Source organism: Pieris napi, chromosome 16 (genome assembly GCF_905475465.1).
Source record: "Pieris napi chromosome 16, ilPieNapi1.2, whole genome shotgun sequence".
NCBI lineage: Eukaryota > Metazoa > Arthropoda > Insecta > Lepidoptera > Pieridae > Pieris > Pieris napi.
Genome location: NC_062249.1, coordinates 8,567,762 through 8,578,187, shown reverse-complemented (window position 1 = coordinate 8,578,187; position 10,426 = coordinate 8,567,762). Strand labels below are relative to the sequence as shown.

Below are 10,426 nucleotides of genomic sequence, written 5' to 3'. Positions count from 1 at the left end.
TTTTATGCTGTGAAGTTATCTATTTCATAATTATAACTGTAATATTGAAATTTTTATGTAAATATTTGAAATTATAAGTGTTTATGTGATATTATGTATAGTTAAGAGTTAAACCGTGCCGAGTAGTTTTTCTATGTGGTATCAGTTGTGATTATTTTCAATAAATAAAAAGCTATATTAAAATTGTGTATTATTATATCTTTAAACCATAGATAAATATAAGATTCCTATCTAAGCCTTTCCCATTTAAAAATAACGTAACTATTATACGTCACAACCGTATACAGTCAAAACCGTTTACGACAACATCGTTTAGAAAAACATACCGATCATATTGACCAAAATCAAAGTCCCAACTGAATTCTATTGTATTAGGTACTTAATAACAACGTCATCGGCTGTTACGACTATCGGTTTTTACGACCAAATATGAGTAGTCCCTTCGATGTCGTCATAACAGATTTTGACTGTAGTTAAAAAATATTCAAAATGTCACAAGCAGATGAGTTATTTGAAAAGAAAAAAAATAACGTTCTTGGACCATTTAGACAGATACTCTTCAATGGGTATAATTGTAAGTATATTAATTTATAGCCGCGCCACATAAAAAAACAAAAGAAGAAACAAGTTATAAAGTACTAATTTATTTTTGTAACCTTTGAAATGAAACAATAAAATATCTTTACTTTTTTATTTTTAACATCTCGTACTATGATAATTATATTAAATGTACAACATCGTATTTACAATAGGCACTTGGAAATATACATCTATATCACATCAAAATTATGTAACTAACACATTTTTATAAAACATATAGGTACAAATATATTATAAAATATATAAGATTCTAAATATTTATATTTCATAGGTTCTGCTTGGAAGCACAAAATTTACATTCAGTATATGAGTTTCTCATGTATAGGCGCTATCGAGACCTTATAAATGCTTAAAAAAGTATTACAAGCGCCAAGGTCATTAAATACGCAGATATCCTTTTCTTCTGTTCTTTCCTTCTATGTTCCACGCTATTCTGAATAGGTAAATACGGAGAAACCTTAGAAGTTGTACTATTAGTAGCCATAAGTAATAGAATATAGAAACAATATCTTTTGTATGGAAATTTAGAACAGCGTTTACTGATTTCTGTGTATTCATCAACTTGTCTGCCGCGATCGTGTACATAGATTTTTTTCTTTTTCTTATTTTTATAACTATAGGAAGATATTTCAAACGTTGGGTTTACAATGAATATAAAAATACATATACAATATATACATATTGAGATCAATCTTAAAAATAAATCTTACATTTGGCACTGTGGACCACATTTCTTTACAAATATTTACAATTGCATTTTACAAGCTAGTTATGGCAAGCGGGTACTAATATAGTGTTGATTAACTCTCAGATAAATTCTTCCCACTTATCTAACAATATACATTTTCAATATTGCAACGATCCATTCAAATGTAACATAGTCGCACATTGCATAAGATTTTTCAGACGTATAAAAACTTTCAGTCAACGAAATAATGGTTGAATAATTTTGTTTTAATCCTATTACGAACATTATTCATTTAGATTGAGTTGGTAATATAAAGTATTGAAACATTCCTCTTAGGTTATCATAGAATCTTGGACCTGCAGATTCAATACATGTTCATTAAATATATATATATATGATTGGACAATTCACACCAATTGACCTAGTCCCATGGTAAGCTGGTGAAGCTTGTGTTATGGGTACTAGGCAACAAATATACATACATATTATAGATACACATATAAATACATATTTAAACACCCAAGACCTAAGCACAACACCTAATGCTCATCACATCGATGTTTGTCTCAGCCGGGGATCGAACCCGGGACCCATGGATTCGCAGTCAGGGGTACTAACCACTAGACCAATGAGCCGTCAAAATAAACATTAGAAGCTCTTAGACGTCTGAATTATGTATGTAGCAATACATTAAAAATCTTTACATGGCAACCCCACATACGGTGTTACCGTACTAAAACTTTACCAAAACCTAATGCTGCAACAAACAATGCGCGGTACCTTCTGCATTACGTCTCTTTGCCAATTCTTTCCATTCGTGTGCTCTCGGCGCGCAGACCAAATGATATCTCCCGAGAGCTCTTCTAGCCATTATAAGGAATTCTCCCGAACCGGCGCCGGCTTCGCAACGTGAAGCAACGTGAACGTGTGCGTGAAGGCTTCGGGGGTGTCGCCTACGACCGGTGCCTATTGTATTGTCGATTTCATATCTGAAAACAACAACAATTGTTAATAAGCTGGGGTAATAAAAAATAGCGGAGCAAAATTTGTTAGTAATTGGTTATGGAGTCAAGAGGTATCGAAATACGAAATGACTAACTTATTTTTTTTTAAATATAAATTATTTAGTTTCCTTATTGATATTTGAATTATTTGCGACTACGTTTGATTATTGCTCTTACATATTCTAAATAAACGTACTTTCGTCTGAACCTATTTATTATTTTTTCTAAACTAGACTAAAACAAATTATTTATTGCTCGCCTTATTTGTGTTTATTTAATTGGAAATTAAAAAAATAATAATAGTAATATTAAAAAATAGTAAAAAGCATACGCAAAATTTGTACAGCAAGAAATTGATTTTCCCTTACAATATATTAAAGCTCTTACCTAAAGTACTGATTCTCCTCTTCGCTAGGATCAGTTGCGGCAGCCGTAGCACGAATCAAGTTGGTCAATCGCAGGGTCAGTTGTGTCGTATCCAAATCTTCACGCTGTTCACTACCCACTATTATACCTTTCGATACTGTGGACAAAAATATCTTAACTTAAACAAGAGCATATATGAATTTCCATAATCCCCTTACGAGGCGTGAGAGAAATACGTGGATTTATTGATAAGTATTTCGCCAGGATCGAACCTTTTGGTTATCCTTTCAGTAACAAAATAACGCGTCGGTATTAGTAAATTTAGCCCATACAAGTAGATTTGTATTCCGGAAACAGATTCACGCCTATGAATCAAATCTAACGATCAGATAAAACCAGAAAAATTATAAACCAGGGCCGCAAGATTTCACTTTTATCTGTGACACAAAAAGTTTAACTTTACCATTATTAATACACATTGATTCATTGCTTTCTATTTGAAGTCAGCATTATTTCAATTTAATGCCGAATTCTCTATGCCGATTCTACGTTGGCTAATCTCTGTTAAAACTGGCCATTAACTGGAGTAAAGTAAATAAATGCGTGTACTGAGAAAAGTGTGGATTCTATTTTATAATATCCGATGGGTAGCATGTCCCACATATCGCAAAAGCAGGCAGCAACAGCTTTCAGTTCTAATCTTTAAATACCGCTTATTTCCCAATTTTTGTTAGAACCTAACGTCGTGTATTTATACATCGCAATGTCCATCGTTGTTATGTATAACATATACCATTAGCCATTTAAATCTCGCATGAGTGCTATTAACATATATGGTAAATACATTTTTAGATCACGGCTTTTTACATCAATCTACATCTAAGGCTTTTAATTACGTAATGGAATTCGCAAATGTTATGTAATATGAGACCTCAATAATGATACAATAAATCTAAAAACTAATATATAGATATGAAATTTATAGTTTTTTGTTATATGTAAAATCCGCTTTCATAGAATAATGGTTTACGACGGATATAATTTGAGCGTAAGGTTTGATATAATACATTAATTGATATAAGTTAGTTAGCACGAAAGTTTATGTACCTTAAAAAAGAAAATGGAGAAAGAGACGCAGTATATTTTAAAAACTTATAAATTTCAGAAAACGAACAAAAACTTAAAACACTTCTAAAACAAAAGCTTAATAGGTATTAGATTTCAAATGCCTAATTAAGCATCAAAGAGAAGTATTTCTCCTTGGCTGACATCGATAGAGTTAATTACAGTGATAGCGGACTTTTTGTTATTAGATTCTTCTCAATTATAGAGGATCTCTTTAAATCTCTTGATAAAAACTGTACAATGGAGCATATGCGGGGCAATTAATTAAAAGCTATGTAAATGCACTTTCTACAATTTTCGCCTTTGAAGTTTAATAGTACTGTATTTAAAGTAATTAGTCGATATGTAAATGAAAAGAGAATGTAGAGATTTAATCTTTTTGGCGATTAACAACTATTTTAATTCAATTATAGCAAATAATGGACTGGTCCATAAGGAAAGAGGAACAAGGACAGACCAATAGAGCGATGGGCCGACGGGATCGAAAGGGTAGCTTGGTAAAATTGGTTGACGAATGACGATGACACAAAATAAAATAGGGTGGAAAAAGTTGGTGGAGGCCTACTCCCGGACAGAGAACACTTCTAAGTGTAGTAAACATTTTATTTATATCTATTTTTGTTAAAAGTATGTATATAAGATATGGATTAATAAGGACTTATTATTATTATTATTATTATAGCAAAGAAGGCAAATAGACGAGCGTAGAACTATTGGAGTCTCTAAAAAATTAAGTTGATAAAAATTATCACGTGCCAGTCCCATGTTACATAACTTAGCACAAACGCGAGGACAGTAATCTATATTTCAAATTTTCATTGAAAATTAGAACCCTATCACAATAAATTGCACTTCGCTAGGAGTGTTCACTGTATATGAGGAATATGCTAACACGCGCTTCAACAACACTCACAGCTACTTAACATCAACGTATTTCCAATTACTGAACCACGCTCCACTAATCTTGAAATATGATTGTCACCACGCTGACGTCATCCGAATTCCAGACCCACAAAAACTAAAACCACTTTATTGAGAGCCATTGTTCGTTTTTGTATATGAATAAGCAACTTCTAGCTTTGCAACTCTTTTGTTTGAAGATAAGTGTACCTGGAGGCGGTCGATAATTACGGGAGAGGCTTTTAGCCTAACTAGACACGTTATCTTCAAATCTCGACAGCCTTGTATCAAAGATTCGTCTGGCATAAGCTTATAAAAAACGGTTATAAAAATAACTCATGATAATTTATAAACTTTAATTTTGAAAACATAATTATTAATTATCAAGTGTATATGTCAACTAATCCTCTAATTAACGTCTCTTGATTTTAAAATTCGAATCAACGAAATCGTTGTTCTGATGTCGTGCTGTTAGATCAATAATTATTACGTAGGATGACATAGAGAAATTTCTGTGATTCGTGCTAGAGGCGGCTAATAACGACCGTTGGCCGCCCACGGCTCGACACGACACCATTATAATCTATCACAAAAGAAATAAAAAATATCCCCACTGCGTCACGTGCCTTTCTACTCGTTTCACCGGTACCAAGGTAAAATGTGGACGAGCTTCCGTAGAGCCTTTAGGGCCTAGTATAACCGTTGAAGCAAAAAATAATACCTTTATATGATACGTACATGATATTATGGTACGCAAATTGAAAATAATTATGGGTCTATCTTGTACGCAAAATAAGCGCGGACATTTAACAGTACAAAGATCTTTTTAAATATCAAATTAAGTGAAATTCTTTTAAAAGTTGATAAAAGGCGGTAGGAATTTTGATTATGGCGACAAATTGCTGACTGCGGGGCAAAATGCTTATTACGAGGTTATTACATTGTGGAACCGCTACTGGTTTGTCATTACAGGGTGACTTTTATTTTTAAGGGCGTAACTGAGAAACTAAATCCGTTATAACACCGCAGGAATGGTGACATGAAGATAATTTGTAGTACATACCTAAATGCATAATTTTCTGAACTTTACACTTGATTGGTTTGCACGTTATAATGTAGATTGTACATAATATTGTCTTTGATTGACATAACCTTTACACATTTAAAGAAAAAACTTTTTTTTTTTTTTAATTTAGATTGTACTTTTTTTATAAAACGTAAACTTACCGAGATCACTAGTGCAGAATGCCAGCTCCAATTCTGACTCCGAGCAAGGTCTGCATTCAGCCGTTGCAGGGTCATAGTGTCTTCTCACTAAAGACCTGGCTTCATACTTGAACATGGCCACTCTCCTCTTAGTTCCCTCTTCAGGTTCTGCTTCAACGTACAAAGCAGCGCGACCTCGCCTGCTTCGGAAGCATCGAAGTTCGCGAGGGTCGCCGTCATCAGGTGCGTAAAGAGGTATAAGCCGCTTCGCACCTTCCACGAAAATGCGGGCCGGAAACCGCTCTGCAACGTCTGAAAATGATTGTTTAATATCATCACTCACTGTTGAAGGTCTTAAAAGATTTGTTTCTAAATCGAATCAAACTAGACTTCATACAGAAACATTGTACTGGATTAAGCCAAAAAAATCCATACAATAAAATGACTCTAAATTATGAGAACACTTCGGTCCATTGTTCAACGCGAATTCGCCATTAACGAAGATTAATTGTGATATTTACCGGTATCATTAAACTGCAATGAATGAAATAAGTCGGGAGGGTCCGGTCGCCTAATGACTCTGATGCAGACCCTGAAGTCCTTTTCATCAGCTGGTAGAGGAGGGCGGAAGAGTAACCGCAGAGCTCCTCGAGGGTAAAGCCAAGATACTGTGCCTTCTCGACACCTCAGGTAGACAGGAGTCACGCCCCTCTCAGCAGTAACGCTCAACCCGCTGGAACAAGGGAGAATAAATTATTATTAATATATTTAGTATTAACACAATTTAAATTTTATAATTTTAGTTATAGTTATATGTTTATGAGTTTTTTTTTGTAATTAATAAAAAAAAAATATGCGCTTCTTTTGCTTTACCCGCTGTAGGTGTTTCTTTTTTTATTGTTCCATATTAGGGTTGTCTGGAAGAAATCGCCTGTTAGCGTAGTTAGCGATAAGGCCGCCCGTTGTCTAATAACCTATGTAACCTGCTTTTTTTAGTTTTTAATACATATATATGATTTTGTATAATATGAGTAACGAAGTGTAAATAAATTTACGTTATAAAGCTGACGTTCCGTGAGCTTAAAAACCCACCTAGTAGGTAATGGGTTGATAAGTTCTTGTTTGTCAAGTCTCATGCACTACAAAGCATCTAATGACCGTGGATATTACCTACATAATCTCGAAATACAATCCTTCTTCGAAAGTCATACAAAAACTAAAAACACATTAGCGTTAAACAACAAACATGATCCCGACATAGCGAAGTTTTTGTCTCATAATAAATGATTCGATGAATAATTAATCATATAACTGACAACATTCATTTATCACAATACCTAAATCAAATTTAAAATCACGACCTAGTCGAGTTTAATTAATGTAATGCATGTACAATGTAATGAACGGCTATTTCATATAAAATTACATTATCTAGATGGAAAGTGTGCGGTCGAGATTGCGGCACGCGATCGAAGTGTCATTTCTGGTCACTATCTCGAGAAATGCCCCCATAAACAAGTCTGGAGCCAATTGTGAGCGTATCTTGCATCTGCGGCACGTGGGCTGAATTTCTGGAGTAGCACCTACGCGCAACCCACGACTTTAAATTATAAAACCAAGATATATGGTTATACATACGATTTATACCGCGACAGTAATAAAAAGACGACTTATGTAAAACTCATTGTTGTGGCCGAGTTCGAACTTTATTAGCAACCCGCTAATGTTCCCTTGTCCGCTACGAAACGATTTATTTTGTATTGTCAGTGTTTTATTGCGTCCAAAACTAAAGTGGCTTTAAATCTTTTTAAAACTCCGAGATGGATTTTTCAATGTTAAAGCTAGTAAATATGAGTAATGTTATCTTCAGGGAACGTTCCCAAGAACCCGTAAACGACGTTAATGACGAATTATTAAACAAATGACGATCACACTTATGAAAACTCTCAAGTTATTCAATATAGAATTTAGAACATTATAACATGTTTGAAAAACATTTAAAAGTACCAATAGTACATATTACTTTGATTTTAGTTATCGTAGTTTAAAACGAAGCTTTTAGTCAAATCCTTTAATATGTAGAGTTATTTATAAAACGTCACATCCTTAAACCTCGATGTCATCGCGGGGCTTCCTTAATCCACCCTAATGGGCCGTATGGCTAATACAAAAACCGGTTGGAGACCGTCTCAGTGAGGCCCTGGTTCCGTATTATCTTGCACGAGATAAGATAAAAGCATGGATGATTCGTCACAGATTTTATGAACGTAAAAAATACTTTTGTATGTATTAATTTAACTAAAGCAGAACTTATGAGCGTGCAAAGTGTAAAAAGTATTATATTATATAATGAAAAAAAAAATCTTAGTTCAAAATTCTAGTCAAAGATTACCAACAGCGATACAATTCAAACAATGTATTATGTAGTTAGAACTATATATAAATACGCCAACGGAGCCCATACACAAATGTAATTTATTTTATAATTTCTAGTACCATAACTGTCATTTCAATTTCTTCTTACATAAATCTACCTCACCCTCGAGTTATAAGATATTGCACGTAAAAATAATATTCTGGTTGAAAAGAATAGTCAAGTGGTTTTGTGTGGGCAGGTTGGTGCACACGTGTAGGATTGACAGGGGTGAACAACCCCTTAGATTGAAAAATGAAGAACGTTATTTAAATACCTCATCAATTGAGAGTTTATGACCCACTATTATAACGAATATTTATATTTTAAATTGACTCTTCACTACTAGCAAGGACTTGAGTCATTTGTCCAGCGTATTCCTGGTAGCACTTTATTACATTATATTCTAACCTAAAAAGAATTTAATTGAATTCTCATTGTCCTAGTTAGTACGCAATTTTATTCACGAATTAGAACCGCGTGCCTTAAAAGTAATGAAAACTTTGAAAGTAATTAATTTGCTTAAATGAATCGTGATTACGTACGCCCATTGATGTCCGAATTATCTAACATTATTCGCATTCTTAAATTTACGTAAGCAAATGTTTCTCGTAAAAGTTTTTTGGGTTGGCCGTGCCTGTTTGTCGCGCCTAAACGTTATCGGCGCGCGCTAAAACAAATATACAAAAAACAAATGTTAAAACCACAGTTTTTCTACGCTTTTAATATAAAAAATATCAAGGGTGGCGTGGCTTGTTGCACGTTTGGAACGCGTTGTCCCACAAATGAATGTTATAAGATTAGTAATCATTGTGTGATATAATTATACGTATTTATTTTGTTTAGAAGTGAAGTGTTATTGATTTTCATATAAGGAATTTCTAGTAACGTTTACGTTGTTATAAAAATAAAAGTATTTGAGGTTAAAGATCTTTTATTGGTCTTTAAGACAAAAAACTTAACGTGGAATTGATAATCATCGGGGGCTTTTTAAGATTCCTAAAAGACGACAACATATCCGAGTGAACTATAAAGCATATTAAAACTATAAAGCATAGTAAAACTAGGTTTAATATCTCATCTATTCTCCAATAAAAAAACAAACCTGAATACAAGATATTTTTTATGATGAATATAAAAAATATAAATGTGAAAAGACAAAATCTATTCTCAATGTTAAAACCAGTATCGAGGTCATTGAACAACAATAGCCTGGCAACGAATATTTCCAATTTATAAACATTAGTCGAGAAAAAAATAAATGATTTGTGGCCATTACGCACAAATGGTGGCGCCTCGATATTGGACTAAAAGGTACTAATGCTGTCTTAATGTATCACGGAGTGTTGGTCAATAAAACCGTAAAAATAACGATGATTTTTTAAGATTTATAGTTTTAGAAAACATTTTCTAATTAGAAGTGAACCTTATTGGCGTTTTAAAACGTTTTTTCTGCTAAGCTGTTAGATAGTTAGCTGTCAAATAATTGTATACATCAATAGGACATGAGGATAGAAGCTCAAACGACTGATACAGTTTTTAAATCATAAGTATTCTATTCGCAGTTTTACGTACAAAATCTATTGGAACTTTTCTTTTACTTGTACGAGCTGTTTGTTAATGAAAACTACTTTAGTTTTTTTTTTAATGAACTATTTTTATTATTTAAAAAGAACCTTACAGTAAAATCCGATTTAATTTTGTCGCACGAGTGCGTTTATACGACTGTTAAAGATAAGCTTCTTAGAATTGTCATGTGTGTGATAATTAACAACTTTACCACATTTTAGCTTAAAGGTAACAAAAACTTTTAACGCTTCATTGTATAGGTGTTTTAGCGTTTTATAGCTTTATAAGCAATTAGTTTTAATAGCTTATTAAAATTAAAAATGTGGATTGAGTCTCGTCCGCCAGATTTCCTATAGAAAATAGGAATTTAAATTTGTTTTATATTTATTTTTATCTTTTTTCTTAAAAATTAAGTATTACTTAACTCGGAAAATACTATTTATGTCCATTACAATAGTCACAATTTATAGAGTTACAATTTATAATTTCAGGTTTGTATTTTAAATATATGCTATGCCGTATGCTAAAAAATATAAACATTTGCGGTCTAGTCTT

General features: G+C 33.0%; 1 protein-coding gene across 1 annotated transcript in view; it reads right to left on the bottom strand.

The window, feature by feature from the left end:
* Nucleotides 1-677: 677 nt before the first annotated feature.
* LOC125057394 (meteorin-like protein) overlaps nt 678-10,426 on the bottom strand; it is a 33,613-nt gene continuing 23,864 nt past the window's right edge. The window contains exons 2-6 of the mRNA XM_047661061.1: nt 6,411-6,622; nt 5,911-6,201; nt 2,680-2,815; nt 1,930-2,277; nt 678-1,670 (exon numbers count right to left, since the gene is read on the bottom strand). Of these exons, the coding sequence (XP_047517017.1) occupies nt 2,040-2,277; nt 2,680-2,815; nt 5,911-6,201; nt 6,411-6,622 (877 nt within the window). The 3' untranslated portion in view covers nt 678-1,670; nt 1,930-2,039. The remainder of the gene's footprint in view (nt 1,671-1,929; nt 2,278-2,679; nt 2,816-5,910; nt 6,202-6,410; nt 6,623-10,426) is intronic.